The 15,673-nt window shown below is 44.7% G+C and overlaps 1 protein-coding gene across 1 annotated transcript; it reads left to right on the plus strand.

The window, feature by feature from the left end:
- The first annotated feature begins 7,897 nt into the window (after nucleotides 1-7,897).
- Nucleotides 7,898-9,667, plus strand: Calhm6 (calcium homeostasis modulator family member 6). Its single transcript, XM_036169053.1, has 2 exons — nucleotides 7,898-8,541; nucleotides 9,165-9,667. Exons 1-2 carry the CDS (start codon nucleotides 8,017-8,019, stop codon nucleotides 9,585-9,587), a joined length of 948 nt encoding a protein of 315 aa, XP_036024946.1. The 5' UTR covers nucleotides 7,898-8,016; the 3' UTR covers nucleotides 9,588-9,667.
- Nucleotides 9,668-15,673: the final 6,006 nt, after the last annotated feature.

Raw genomic sequence — 15,673 nt, forward strand, 5'->3', positions numbered from 1 at the left:
TAATAAAAACCCTATAATATTTTGCAGGATCTTGGCAGCTAGTGATAAGACATCCTAGAAATTGATCAGAGAGGCTAGAGAGTTGATAATCATGTTTTAGGGTGATTAGCAAAACTAACTTTTGTTGTGAAATGAGACCAAAGATTATGTAACTAAGGAGAATGTGGCTTTTGGTGGAAAAGAGAAGAAAACAACATTCCTAGAGTGTAGTTGCTGTTATCAGTTAGGTTCTGGCAAGGTGACATAAAGCTCAAAGGAAATTGGCTAATTTGTAAACAAACAAGAAAGGAACAGAGCTATTTCAGAAGTTGGAGCTTTGCAAAATTACAAATCCTTATAGGTGTTATAGACTCCAAACATGGACAAAGATTAACACATCATTGAAAGGCAGAGCCCATTAAAATAACTGTACATAAGGTCAAATTAAAAGTGTGGTGTGGCCTCGAGACCTATTGGTAACATCTCTCAATAAACAAGGCACTTCTGGACTGACATTATTAAAGTATTCTATTGGATAAACACTCAGGACAAAGATAAAATTAGGTGTGCCTTTTTCACAGAGAATCACAGACCCATGTAGGCTCAGGATACCAGTTATGGCTGTGGGAGTGATATGGGTCCAGAAAGCAAAAGAATATAATAGATCTAAGAAACAACGTTCCCAAAACAAAGGCAAACATTGGCAAGCACACTTGCCTGGATTCAAAGCGATAAGACAGTAATTTTAGGAAGGATTTAAAGTTGAGAAATCATAAGCTCAAGTGGACATAAGTTTCTTTAGCATTTACACAAATAACACAGGGACCCAAAAAATTGCTCAGTTGCCCAGAAGTGTAGTGTGTAGCTGAGGAGAAAATCCTCAAGAAATTGGAATACATAGAATCAAGAAATGTTTGTATGCTCAAGCATCAGTTCAGAATTGCATAGGTTAGTCTGTGCTTACACCCGCCTTCCATTTTCTCCTTTTAGGATGGATTACTCCCTGTGGATGTCATAGATCTACTCACTCTATACTTTTTGGAGAGAACAGATTAATCTATTATTATCATCAATTTACAGATCTATCAACCAAGAAAGACTGCATGAAGATGTGATTTAATGTCAGGGTGACCACACTCTAGCTGAAGATTCTGGGCTGTGAGCACCACACTGTGACCGGTCTGGATATTGTTGTCTAGGGGAGGAAATGAGTGAAACAGGAACCAGAAACTGGATGAACACTCACAGCCACTTCTTTTCTCCGGCCAGTGAGAGGATTGCATGTCCTTGTCCTCTTGCAGTAAGCTGGACCACAGGCTGTGCTGAAGCATTCCATGGCTACCGGGAGACCATCCAGTACCCTTCCTGCCATGGCAATCATGGGGGATTGTCACAGTTAATTGTCAAGATGGCTGGGTTAAGAGGTGTCTTAGTATGGAGTACTTTGGGGCACATCTGTGAGGGTGTTTCTGGCAAAAAACTGGCAAGTTGGTAAGTGAACTGAATTAGGAATATCTGTCCCAAGCATCCATTCAATAAGCTGGGAGCCTGGAAAAAAAAAAAGAGCCAGAAGAGGGAACCTAGTCAGTTTGTAACCTCAATGCCTCTGGAGCAGTGCACTGCTGCTGCTGCTACAGCTTGTGTAGGATAAAAGGTCTGTGGAGGTCCACAAAGGTTTCCTAGTGAGATCTGAGCTTGCTTCACCCAGCAGGGCTGCATTAGAGGATTGCTTGACCATGTGCATGGTTACTAGGTGATTGGAAGGGTCTGCACTTGGCTGTGCTGGGGGAGGTCTTTTGCTCCGCCCCTTGGCATTCCTATATAGAGCCCTTTTAGAAGAGACAGAAGGGGCTGGTGGATAAGGATCCAGGCCCTCCCGAGGCTATCCTGTGTTTCTATCTGTTTCTCTACCTCTCTATTCTATCTAAATCTCTTATCCCTCACTCTTCAAGAGTACTCTGGGGTAAAATGTGGGAGCTGTTCTCTCAGATGGCCTCAATAAAGGTCCAAACTCATTTCTGAGTTTGAAAGCTTACCAAAACCCACCAATCCCTGAGCCTGAAAACCTACCAATCCCTGAACCTGAAATCCCACCCATGCCTGAGTCTGAAAACCCACCAATCCCTGAGCTCTAAATCCTACCAATCCCTGAGCCTGAAAACCCACCAACCCCTGGGTTTGGCTTGAAATCTCACTAATCCCACCCTAGAAATCACCTTGCAAACTCCTCCCCCAAGAAACACTATTTAAGTTAGTTTCCTGCTCAGTTTCCGGCTGCTTCCCCCTGAGCAGAGGCAACCACCCTCTGGTGTCTGTCCCAATAATGTCTTGTGTGAGATTTGTTGTGTGGTGTGACTTTGGCATTCTTTACTCCTGACTGCCAAAATACCTTTTCCCTTAGAGATGTTGCACTTACGTAGAGGAAAACCTCGCTCCTCAGAGCTGCAACACTTGTATTGGGGAAAAATTTCTTCTGAGAGCTGTAACACTTAACGCCTATAAACACCAGGTTTTACATGCTTCAGCTTTGGACCCAGGTTCGCACCCAAAGCTCTTTGGAGATGGGGGCTCTTAGGTCTTTGGCCTCAGGCTGGGCTGCCTCTTTTGGTCTCTCTTATGCAGAGGCTTTCAGACTTCCCCAACTGAGTAGACTCACCACTCTGCAGCTGGCTGTGATGGAACCAACAGCCTCTGAGCCTGCAAGCCAATCTAATAAGCTTATATTCACACACACACAGACACACACACACACACACACACACACACACACACACACTATTATCGAACTGGTTAACACATGAATTAATGTAGCTGTGGGGAGGGGCTGACAGCTGATGCAGCAAAAATATATTTGAAACCAAGTCCTCCACTAAAGAACAATTCATTCTATTGGTTACATTCTGCGGATAGCCTTAGGGTTTCTACTGTGTGACGAAACACTGTGACCAAAAGCAATTCGGAAAGGGACAGGCTTATTTCTGCTTACAATTTTCAGGTCAGACTCTTTCACTGACAGAAGTCAGATCGGGAACTTTATGGCAGGAACCTCAAGGCAGAAACTGAATCAGAGCCCATGGAGGAGTGATGCTCCTTTGCTCCCCGTGGCTTGCTCAGCCCTACAGATTCTTGTACTGGCAATCTGGTGGAGGCATTTGCTCAGCCTTAACAGATTCGGGCACAGAAAATCTGGTGGAGGCATTTGCTCAATTCCGGTTCCTCTTCGCAGCTAACTCTTCCTTGTGTCAAACTGAAAAACAAGCCAACAAAACAAAACAAAGAAAACCAGGACACTGGGGAACCTTGACTAATACAGAGCATGGGGGAGACTTTGAGTGAAATAGAAACGCTAAATTTCAAGGTAGTGTGGAAGTCAGGGATCATACGGTGTAAGTTTTGGAAATGAAAAACGGATGCACAAAGCCACCAAGATTGGGTGTCATTGTTGTTACACTGCATAGCCTAATGTGTCTAACACAGAAGGACTCCTTTTGGGGATGTGACCCTTGAGATAAAGATTAAGGGTTGAGAAAGAAGCAGTGGGGAGAAAAATAGCAGGCAGAGGAAGGTTTACTTCCAAAGCCATAGAGGCAGGAAAGGGTTCCCTGTGTTGCTGTTGATGCCTTAGAAGAAGTAAGAGTGATCCCCAGAGGTGCAGATGATAAAGAGATGCTGAATATAACATGCACTACTAAAGCTAGAAAGATAGAAAATATCCAGAATAGGCAATGGAGAAAGACAATGGATAAGTGCTTGTCGAGAGGTCTCAGGAATGTGAAGAACAGGAATGATAGGAAGTGCCACTGCACTTCCCTTTCATGTGATGAAAATGCTGTACATCAATGGTAGTGATGGAATGGTAAGTTTGGGGAATATCATAAAATGGTGGAGTACACACTTTAAATAGATGAACTATGTAATAGGAATTATGTCCCCATCTCAATAAAGCTGTTTCTTTTCATCTTCAAATCTGTTCCATATTTTCATATATATTAAATGAACACATGTTCTTTAACATGCATAAAGACACCCTCTTTAACCTGAGGGGTTTCATAGCAAACATATTCTAAGTCATAGGTGGGAGCGTGCTGAGCTCTCTCCTGAGGGTGTGGGCTACCATGAGAAGCAGCTTCCTGCAAGACAGTTGCAAACAGCTTTCAGATTCACAGTGCTGTGGTTTCTTTCACGTTTTCTTGCTTTCTTTTCTTGGAAATTCTGGTCATTCGAAACCCAGTCCATTGTTCACAAGAGTTGAGAAACAAAATACAAAGAAAATCAAACACACAACCACTGGCTAAAGAGACTCTTAGGCTTGTTGCTGAGAAGAAATGTGTTCCCATCATAGATTTTTTTCCAAAGTCCTTTTAAATGTTGCTCTTTCATGTGAGTCTGCTTCCACTGAGAGTTTCATTTCTGACCAACACTCTCTAGAAGACTGCTGGGTATAGAGGGATGGATTACGTTCAAAAGGCCTGGAATTAAAACCACTCACTGAGCCAGAGATGTTCCAGGAGAAACTTCAGGCAGAACCAGAACCCTCCAAGGCTGTAGACATGGCGGATCTCACATGATCATCAGTGCCTGGGAAACTGTGATTTGTGAAGAAAGAGGAAGCAAATCTGGGGGTGGAAGTGGAGCTGGGGGTGGTGTTTAGAGACACAAGCTGACCCAACACTAACTAAGTCGTTATGACTCAGGCTGTGGTGAGTCCCCAGGCAGAATGTTCTGGTCTCTAAAGCCCTAACCCTGACCTTCCACCTGCAGCTTTGTCCTGATGATGCGCCATGTTGGTTCTCACCATCAACATCTTTGCTCTAGTCTTCTTTACAGCCAAGCTCCCTTGTGCTCCAGGATCATTGCTTGTCTATTAATTGCCATATATCCTCACGGGATTTGCAGGAACACTCCCGGCGATTCCGTTTTCTCCCTCCGTGTAGTCTTTGGAACTTGTACCTCACTTTCTGTGTTCTGTCCACTTTACTCTTAGGGATGGCCTGGGACCTTTCGATTGTGTTGTATCTAACAGAATCGGCCGTTTCCTGAAGGAGCCCAGCATAGCCTGTAAGCTTATTAATCATGTTAGTGAATGACTGACTGCAGAGACAAACTAATGAACGAACTGGTTAACAAATTAATTTAGTTGGAGAAGGAAACAGACAGTTTCTGTGGGAAAAGAAAAATCGAAATCAGATCTTTAATTGACAAGAACCAGAGAGTAGAAAGTTGCCTGCCACCTCCATTAAAGTTGAATAAATAGAAGAATGAAAACAGATGGTAGAGGGTAGAGTCGAGGTAGCAAAGGGGATATTCTGAGTGGCTTTGAGCTTTGAGAGAGGGTATACTATTATGGAGTGTTGGGAAATCTCAGGTTTGGTCATTATAAGAAGTACCCAGAAAAAGGCCCTTCTTGGCATGAGAAATATGCTTTCAGACGGCAGTTGGGTTTGCCTTGGTTAGTACTTGGACGGCAGAAATGTAAGAATAAGCCTTAATCAGAGGCTGGAAAACTGCATTTTCTTTAGGGTTTGGTGAAGGAAAACTTGAATAAAGCCATCCTCATGAAGGTTGTGAACACAGCAAGTTTCTCTCTTAATGGAACATAGAAATTGTGAGTAAGGAACAAAACATGAGTGGGATAAAGGTGAAGACCCACCTAGCAATTGAGAAGGAAATTAGCCAAGACTCATGGGAAGGAAGATGTGTTAGGAGATAGAGGACTACAGATATGGGAGTCACAGAGGACTCGATTAGCTTCAAACATTCAGTCGCTAGCCTTAGTGAGGCCACAGGAAAGGAAAAATCCCAGTCTGGACTTACTTCTAACCAGACAAGGAGAGAAGGGCTTCTTGTCACACCACTCTAGAGTTTTTGTGCCAGGTTAGAGTCATTGGTGCTAGTGGGTATGTACAGCTAAGGAAGGCAAGTGGACTAAGGAAAGAATGCTTCTTGACCCGTTTCAAAAATGCCCTTTGTAGCAATTAGCAGCTAGCTGATTGTGAACCATCCGCTCAGACTATGTGGTCGCCCTCCTTGTGGTCAACTAAGGACAGCATGAATTATTTGGGGTCATGCATGGTCGTTAAGTGCCTGCACATGCTGTGGTCTCAAACTGAGCACACATCTGAAGCCTTGAATAAGACACAGTGAAGTTAATTGATGGATATTCTTAGAGATGCAGTGTAAGTCGTCACCTGTCAGATTGACTGCTCTTTCGGGGCATGCCCCAAAGGCAGTTTTCATATGCTCAGCTTGTCACAGTATCGTGAGCCGGCCACTCCTCCTCCTCCTCTCTGACAAATGAGGGTGCTCAGTCTTAGAGAGAAGCAACACAGAGACAGAACACCCGAGTTCAAAGCTGTGTTCTTTCTAGCATCCTCCACTTCATCTGGGAGCCGTGAATTGGTAGGGCTCAGTGCTCCAGCTTTGATTATATCAGAAGAACTGTCATGTCAGAGTGAAGACAGCGGGCATGTGAGATGTGGTTTCACCTTGAAAGCCTGGGGTTCAACTAGAGTTCTGTTTCCTGTTTTGTCGGTGCTGTTGCTTGTTTTGTTTTGAAACAGAGGCTCACTGTGAAGCCAGTGATGTAGACCAGGAACTCCAGATGTATACCAGGCTGACTTTGAACTCACAGAGGTCCACCAGCCTCTGCCTCTGCCTCCCCAGTGCTGTGATTAAAGGCTAGCACCACCAAGCTCAGCCTCTTGGTATTTTCTGAGTTGCCATATCCCCTTCTCTGTGCTGATGATCTGTGATCACGAAGTAATAATTTGACATCCCTGGAGGCACAGACAGATTTATGGTATACCTGTGAAAATTACCCATTATACTAACAAGTAAATTAACAATACATTCAGCCTTTGGAGATATCAGAGGGAGACGGGGTGTGTGTGTGTGTGTGTGTGTGTGTGTGTGTGTGTGTGTGTGTTTGTGTGTGTGTGTAACAGAGAGAGGAGAGAGAGACAGACAGACAGACAGAGAGACAGAGAGACAGAGAGAGGAGTCATTAGGAACTAACCCGGCACCCCCGTACTGGAGGTTGGGGGCACCATACAGAAGAACTAGAACCTGACTTCATAACTTCTATCACAGTTTTGCTGTGATTTAGCTTATGAAGAAAAAAATGAAAAAGTGTGTTTCTGCTTCCTGTAAATGGCCTGTTTCTAGTAACTGGGTTTTGGCTTAGGAATTTGCATTGCTACACTAGAGAGAAATTCAGTGGCTTTCTTGTTTCATCAGCTGGCTGCATTGTAAGAGGTCATGTTGAGTTTGAGGAACACAAGGAACAGAGTTAACAGTTCTCTTGTGGTAGAGTTCCAGAATTGAGGGAGCAATGTGACCAGGGCTTCGGTCTTCTGCTCTGTCCTTTGTAGTTTGGATCCAGGAAGGCTGGCTAGAGGGCACGAGGAAATGGAGAAAGGACAGACACACAGACACCCATGCAATGAAGCTGGGATCAGGTGGGGTTCTTCCCAAACCTTAGGTTGTGTGTTAGGTACAGCACGGAGGAGCATTTAGGCTGGAAAACCATCTCTGCGGGCCAGCATTCACAGCCTGTAAACTTCCAGGAGAAATCTGTGTTGCTAGTCTTTTCAGGCACTGATCAACTGTTGATAATAAACACGAACACTCGGACTCCCAAGGAAAGCTTTGACCCTGACCCATATGGGTAATGGCTTTGCCAATTTACCATGGACCAATTAATTGGTCTAGGAGTTCTCTACAGGCTACGCATATCAAAATATATTCTCTCGCTTGGGGGCTTCCTCTGTTCCCTGCAGTCTTCAGATGTGGAGAGGGTCCAGGGAGGTCAAGGATTTAGGGGCGTTATTTGTTGGCCTGTGTTAGAGCTGGCTTGGTTGAAAAAGAAAAGTGAAACCCAGAAAGGGCTGAGAAGCCGTCTTCCTTTTTCTAAAGTTGCTTCAAAGTTGAGTGCAAAGTCCTAAACACGGTTCACTCAACCCTCCTGACATATAAAGAGCAGAGCTTCTGTAACCAGAGTTTCTGGGCCCAGCGGAGTGCCCAGGGTGAGCAGAACCCATGGAGAAGTTCAAGGCAGTGCTGGACCTGCAGAGCAAGCACCGCAGCGCCCTGGGCTATGGCTTGGTGACCCTGCTGACAGCGGGTGGGGAGAAGATCTTCTCGGCGGTGGTGTTCCAGTGTCCCTGCAGCGCTACCTGGAACCTGCCCTATGGCCTGGTGTTCCTGCTGGTGCCAGCGCTGGCGCTCTTCGTCCTGGGCTACGCGCTGAGCGCTCGCACCTGGCGCCTGCTTACCGGTTGCTGCTCAAGGAGCCAGAGCACCAGTTCCAGCTCCTGGTCGCACAGCGCGTTCGTGTGCGCGCAACTCACCGCGGCCGCCACAGTCCCAGCCATCACCTGGGTGGCGGTAGCGCTGCTCGGGGGCTCCTTCTACCAGTGTGCTGTCAGCGGGAGCACGTCCATGGCCAAGCGTCTGTGCAAGGGCCGAGACGACAGCTGCGTCGACAAGCTACCGCAGGTTCCCTGCAAGGTGCAGGAGGAGGGGATGCAGGACATCCTGAGTCAGCTCAAGGCTCAGTCTCAGGTCAGACTCTCGGCGCGATGGGGAGGCGCAGAGAGGCGAGGAAGGAATCAGTGGGTTTTCTCTAGACCAGCGACAGTGAATATTTAAACAGCAGCGAAAGGAGGAGGCATTCATCCCGTAGCTGGCGCTGTGGGAGCCAGAAAAAGCGCACCGTAGGCATCATTCTTTAGTGTTCCCTTCCACTGTGCAGCAAATACTCAGGCCCGGTGAAGTTGCACATCCCGGGGAAACTAGAAGCATTTTTACAATAGAATCCCTCTTGCTAGACCCAAACCCACCACCCACACTGTCCACAGACTTAGGAAGCCCCCAGGCTCTTTAGAATGGATGCTCCTTTCTCCAGATCCGCAGAAACTACGCGTTTTCAGTTCAAAGGGAGTGACGTGTGAGCTCCGCACTTGACATGACTTGGACTCTGGTTGATTTTTCAAGACTCTAGTTGTGTTGATGTATTGGGGGTGGGGTGGAGGGATGTTACTAACACTTCTTATTTATTCTAAAGGACTTAAGACATGACTTGTTCGTCGTCAAAACTGGTAAATAGTTTAGACTTTATCCCAGGCTTTTACATTTTCTCTAAAGTCAAAGGCCACTAAGCTGCTGTCCTCTTGTGTTTTCTGTAGGTGCTGGGCTGGGTCCTGATTGCTGTGGTCATCCTGTTACTTCTGGCTGTTAAGTCTGTCACTCGATGTTTCTCCCCGGTTAGTTATCTGCAGCTACAATTCTGGGAACTATACACGGAAAAGGAGAAGCAGATCCTTCAAAAAGAAGCTTCGGAGAATGCGACCCAGTTGGCAAAAGAGAACGTTAGGTGTTTCTTTGAGTGCAGTCAACTGCAGGAATGCAAAACCCCAAGCAGTAAAGCGTGGCAGCACATCTCGGCACTGTACACTTTCAATTCCAAGAACCAGTTCTACAGCATGCTGCACAAGTACGTTGCTAGAAAGGGGCCGGATGGGGGTCTTAGCTCTGCCGAAGGAGATGCACCTGAATCTGTCCTTGGCTTTGTAGATGAATCTAGGTTGGTCAACACTCATAGTGTCTGATCTTACAAATGAACAGGGAGAAAAGATCATTTTGAATTGTTGTTTCATAAAAAAAATTAAATAAACATTAGCATGTTTTATGGCTGCTTGCTTTTTTCCACATTGTGAGACTTTTAGATCTGAAGCTGTTACCTACGTTTCACATTTTTTTCTTGTATTAAGTGTTAAACAAAACTGAGAGAAAATAATTTAGTCAAAGTGACAATCTGGATTAAAAGTCTTATATCTCTATTCTAGGTTTGGGTCAAATGAGAACCATCGGTGAAGGAACAACTGAATGTCAGATATTTTTGTTAGGTTATCGGATGTTCATTTCAAGGTTGGGACTTTGATGTTGTTTGCCAAAGACAGAGTATTAGGAATCTAACACTTACGGCATTATAGCTTGCTTTGTGCTATATTGGAGGGCACACTATTTCTAGTCAGGCTTTCTGCGATTGTTCAAGTACTATGGCATTTATGACTCTAATATGGTTACTGTATAAAAACTAATCATGAAAAGGAAAACTGTAGTCAATGATGCTTTGAGTTTTTAAAGTCAAAGGCTGAATGTGATAGCACATACCTCTAACCCTAGCACTCAGGAGGCAGAGGCAAGCAGGACTCTGTGAATTTGAGGCCACTCCAAGTTCCAGACCAGATTTGAGTCTTTGTCTCAAACAAAACAAAATAAAACAAACAAAAAAGATTTGCCAGTCTGTGCTGCATTCATTTTTAAGGTCAGAGGAAACTTTCAAACACTCTCCACTATGGTAAATTTAAAGTACACATACCAAAAAGAGGCTGAGGGCTGAAGGGGTGGCTCAGTGCCTAAGAGCTTTTGCAGTTCTTGTAGGGAAGGGACTCAGCTTCAGCTCCCAGCACCTATCTATTGGCTCATGATCATCTGTAACTTCAGTTCCAGGGCATCTGAAGCCACCTTCTGACCTCTTTGGGCACTGTACCACTATGGTGTACATACATGCATGCAGCAACAGACCTATACATATAAAATAAAAATATAGCTCTTTACAAAGAGAGACAGGATAGTATTATGACCCACCCCCCCACATCTAGTCATCATGCATTTTCAAAAGAACAGGGAAGCAAGATAACAACCATGTCATCCAAATAATTAAAACATACAATTGTGATCTGATTTGGAGTAGGAGATTTAGGGGGTTTGGGAGAACCTGTGAGAAGCTGGCATGTAAAGTAGCAGGTGAGCAGAGCATTTATTTCGGTCAGGTGGCACAGTGTGCAGAGGGCTGAGGTGGGAGGGTTAGCACTGCTGGAGCTATAAGACACCTGGGGACATCGGGAGGGGACAAATTGTGCAGCATCTTGGAACTGAGATTCGGCATATATATATATATATATATATATATATATATATATATATATATATATATATATATATATATATATAACAGCTTATTAGCCAAAGTGGAGGGGGTGGAGGTAAATCATGCTGTCTCCCAAGTAGAAACTGAGAGGAATGAAATTGAATTGAGTTGATCAAAACAGGAAGAGTGCAGTTTGTACATAGATGGGCTGGCTTGTTGGTGGGCAGGAAGTGAAAACTCTGTGAAAGCAGCTGCAGACAGACTCCTGCTCCTTGAAACTCTTAAGATCTAGGTCGTTGGGCTGGAGAGATGGCTCAGCCGTTAAAGGCTAGGCTCACAACCAAAAATATAAGATCTAGCTCATCATTTCTGCCCATCCCCCAAATCCATGGCTGCTTCCTGTAGTTTTAAAAATGTGAAATCTCTGAACTGTAAAACAATCCAGCGTTCATCAGATTATGAACTGCCCCTGGCAAGTTCTGTGTGCGTGTCTGTCGCCTTTTTTTCCACGACACAGGGGTGGATATCCTGCTGTGGAGGGTCACGTTTAACAAGCATCTTGGCAGGACAGGCCTTTTCCCTCGCCAAAAGACGTGTTTTTGAGACCATTCCATGTCTAGTTCTGTTTCCAGTCCTGGGTTTCATTCTCCATCGTTTTGGCTTGTGCTCCACATTTTCTTCTAGACTCCAGAAAGTTTTGAAAAATATATTCAAGATAAAGACATTGTAGTGGAAGAAAGCTATGAGATAAAACCCCATTCCTTTGTAACATGTGCCTTTGTAACAGAGGGAGCCTCATACCAGTATCACACTGTGACCTTTTAAATGTTAATCTCTATCTTGTACACAATGTAACCTCCCCACACTGCACAATTCTTTGGGTTACTGGTGTAAGCTCTCTTATTTTATGTACTCATTCGCAAACACACACATGCTCATAAAATACATAACGATAAACACTAAATTATCAGATGTGGTTATTTTAAGGGGTCTCATCTGGTGCCTTATTGCATCATCAGCATAGCAGCCAAAAAGCCAGACATGCACCCCCATGCTCTCTCTCTGCACACTCTCTTGGTCTCTCTTGGTTTCTCTCTATATATCTATATCTATATCTATATCTATATATCTGTGTCTCTCTGTCTCTGTCTCTCTCTGCGTCTCCCAGTCTGTCTGTCTGTCTCTCTCTCTCTCTCTCTCTCTCTCTCTCTCTGCCCCATCCCCTCTTCTCTCTAATAAAGCCCATTCTAACTCTGGTGACCATGGCTCGTGACTCTTCTGCAGAGATATCCAGTGCTGACCAAACCAGGGCAGTATCCAGTGCCAGACACCAGTGCTGCCACATACCCTTTCAGTTACTTTTGGAAGTTAAGATTGATGTTGAAAATTGAAAAAAAAATTTCTTAGCTGGGTGGTGGTGGCACACGCCTTTAATCTCAGCACCTGGGAGGCAGAGGCAGCCTGATCTCTGAGTTAGAGGCCAGCCTGGTCTACTGAGCAAGCTCTAGGACAGTCAGGACTACACAGAGAGATTCTGTCTGGGAAAACAAAATTAAAAAAAAAAAAAAGAAAAGAAAAAGAAAAAATCCTTATGCACTTTTGATCTTTGGAATTGGGGATAACTGTGTAATTAGAAAAGATTCAGAGTTCTGCATGGTTATTGATAAATGCAACCAACAAAGCAGTTTTATATCTGTAATCAGTGTTCATTTTTGACAAGTTTGTGGGCTACCCACAAAACACATTATTCACTTTCAAGACAGAGGACTTGAAAGCTAGATAGGATGAACATGTAAGGTCACATGGGCAGTGAAGGAAAAACCAGAAGCGGAGTCTGTGGCTTAGTGCGGCTCCTTGGCCATTTTCATTACTAATTCTCATAGTTCCCATCTTAGCCATGTGCTTCTGTGAGCAGAGACCCAGATTTTCTCAGGAAGGGCCAATACTCCACATTTCATTCGGAAACACAGCAGCTAAGGTAGCTAAGAGAACTTTGAATAAACATTGTGTGACCAAGACACAAAAGGATTATTTCCTGGTGAGGACATGGTCTTTGTCATGGGTGAGACCTTCCTTACCTTCCTGGTAAGGCCTGCCTTCAAACAGACCACACCATGAACTCAAGACCCATGTCCTGATTTGCTGTGTGTTTGCTGGCTTAACAGATGAACCTTCATTATCACCCTAGCTTTATGCTGTCCTGAAACTTTAATCTTAAGAGAGACAAAGGAGAGAGATTGTGTAGTTAAAACTTGCTGAAAGACAAATATATATTATTGCAAAAGAATTCTCCATTGTGATGAGCGCTGGGCAAGATAATGTAGTTCAGAAACCATAGATTAAACATGGTCACTCTCCATCCCAAACCATGGCTAAAAATATCAACATTGCAAGTCCCTAGGGAACACCTGATGGTACAACCATGTCCCAAGTGCCTCTGGCTGAACAACATCTGGGAAAACCTTTTTCAAATATCCTATATTTTATCTACCAGGTGGCTTGTGGTAAATCTCTAGAAGACAAAAGACAGAGAAATCCTCTTTGGGCCAGTCTCTGTGTTATGACCTAGTCATGAGCCCCCCAGAGATCACCAGGAGTCTGAGTTCATATGCAAAAGCAAAGAGCCTTTATTGCAAGTTTAAGCTTGGGCTTCCCATCCATTCCGACACAGTGGTTGGATCAGGGAGAGCACTGAGCTCAGTTATGGCAGGGATTTTAAGGAGTAAAGGATGGGGGGTAAGGGAATTCTGGATTCAGGAAGAGGTTGAATTCCTGTTTGAGCAGGAGTGAGGTAACAGAAGTCTTGTCAAACAGGGATTGGTACTGACGTTGCTGCCAGGAAATTGGCAACCTATATACAAGTGATGTAAACTATGCTTTATGCCTTGGAGCATCTAGTACTTGTTTGTCTTAATTCTGATTGGTCTCCCTCAGGATACAGTTTGTAGCTTTTCCTGGTTATTGTAATGATGAGGCCTAGTTCCAGTATTGTTAGTCTGCAGCCTGTCATGGCTGCACTAATGTTAAGGTAGGCAGGTCTCTTCACTCTGCACCAACAGCTGATGCTTATTTTATCAGCTGCCTACCTTGGCAGTCTTCCTAAGACACCTCTGCTTCTGTCACTTTGACTGAGACCCAGATTGTTGATAGCAGCAAATCTAGAGGCTGAGCTCCTGCCATTTGAGGAAGAGACTGCTACTCAGTTTCCAAAACTGAATATGATGTAACCAGCTTCTTCAGGTTCCTGAAGCCTAAGTTCCCCACCATGCTGGACTGATAGCCACACCAACCTTTCCCTTCCTTAACTTGCTTCGGTCAGGCATTCTGTCATAGTAACAGCTATATACAAGCCTCTTGCAGAAGAGTGGAAGCCGGCCGAAGAGATGACATTTCTGGGCCGTTGATGAGGCTGTTATCAACTCTGGAGAAGCCAACAGCACAGGGTTGACATTCGCAATGGGTCTCCTTACCCGTAAGCTCCTTGGTGATAACTTACAAGGCTAAGATGACACTTGCACACACAATAGGTTGTGCTGCCGGAGAGAACACTGACCTGGACGTAATATAATTTTACAGGAAGTAGAAAGGAGCCTGCATCCTATCTGAGGAGACACTGCTCTATCCAGCCAAGGCTGCGAGCCATAAATGCAATTTTGAAAAATGGATGGATAAAAATTAGGGACCAGGAATGTCTGACATTCTTGATAACTTATGGACAACTCTAAAATACATTAAAAAACTGACCATTGTAAGAATTAGTGAACATTATGGTGTCCATCTGGCTAAGACTAAAATCAGACAGACTCCAGAGGAGCCTCACACAAATATTTTGAGCCTATAATTTTAACCCCTAATGAGATGGAATTCAGAAGTTCTTTGAATTTGTCTAGCTGCCAACTTAATTCTGATAAAGCTTCTCTTCTCCTATGACTGACTCTTCCTCGCTCCTCCCTTCTCCTCTCCTCCTCTCCCCTCCTCTCTTCTCCTATCTTCTCTCCTTTCTTCCCCTCTTCTCTCCTCCCCTCTCTTCCCCTCCTCTCCTCTCTCTATCCTGTCCCTTCCCTTCCCCATTCCCCTGCCCTCCTCCCCTGTCCTCTCCCTCTGTGTTGCTAAAATTCCTTTCCAGAACGAAGATGTAAGCCACATCTACTCCTTTTCCTAAGGTTACAATGACAAACTGAGGCACACTAAAACTAAAACTCACTGCTGTGGGATGTTCTGTATGTCAAATGTGTTGCTCTGATTGGTTAAAATAAATAAAGTGCTGATTGGCCAGTAGCCAGGCAGGAAGGATAGGGTAGGCGGGACAAGGAAGAGGAGAAGGCTGGGAACAGGAAGGCTGGGAGGAGACACTGCCAGCCGCTGCCAGGAGAATTAACAGAAATGGGTTAATTTAAGATATAAGAACTAGATAACAAGAAGCCTGCCACGGCCATACAGTTTGTAAGCAATATTAAGTCTCTGTGTGCTTTCTTGGTTGGGTCTGAGCGACTGTGGGACTGGCGGGTAAGAGAGATTTGTCCTGACTGTGGGCCAGGCAGGAAAACTCTAACTACAGCTCACCACAAGGAACCAATGAATTTATTGGGCTTCCGTACAGAGCAGAGGTGAGGGGTTATTTACAGGGATGTGGGTGCTCCTCCCCAAACCAGCCACACCTCTAGCTGCATGGACAGAGTCACTAGTCTTCTCTGGCATGCATGTGTGTATTCTGTGCATGTATTCTAGCCCTCACCTCAGGCCACAGCAAAGCTGCCAGTT

Source organism: Onychomys torridus, chromosome 19 (assembly GCF_903995425.1).
Source record: "Onychomys torridus chromosome 19, mOncTor1.1, whole genome shotgun sequence".
In the NCBI taxonomy this organism is placed as follows: Eukaryota; Metazoa; Chordata; class Mammalia; order Rodentia; family Cricetidae; genus Onychomys; species Onychomys torridus.

What these genes read in the sequence shown, in the direction of transcription:
- Calhm6 (XM_036169053.1), top strand. Translation starts at nt 8,017, where the DNA reads ATGGAGAAGTTCAAGGCAGTGCTGGACCTGCAGAGCAAGCACCGCAGC. An exon ending in AGCTCAAGGCTCAGTCTCAG is followed by an intron (nt 8,542 to 9,164) that starts GTCAGACTCTCG and finishes TGTTTTCTGTAG; the next exon opens with GTGCTGGGCTGGGTCCTGAT.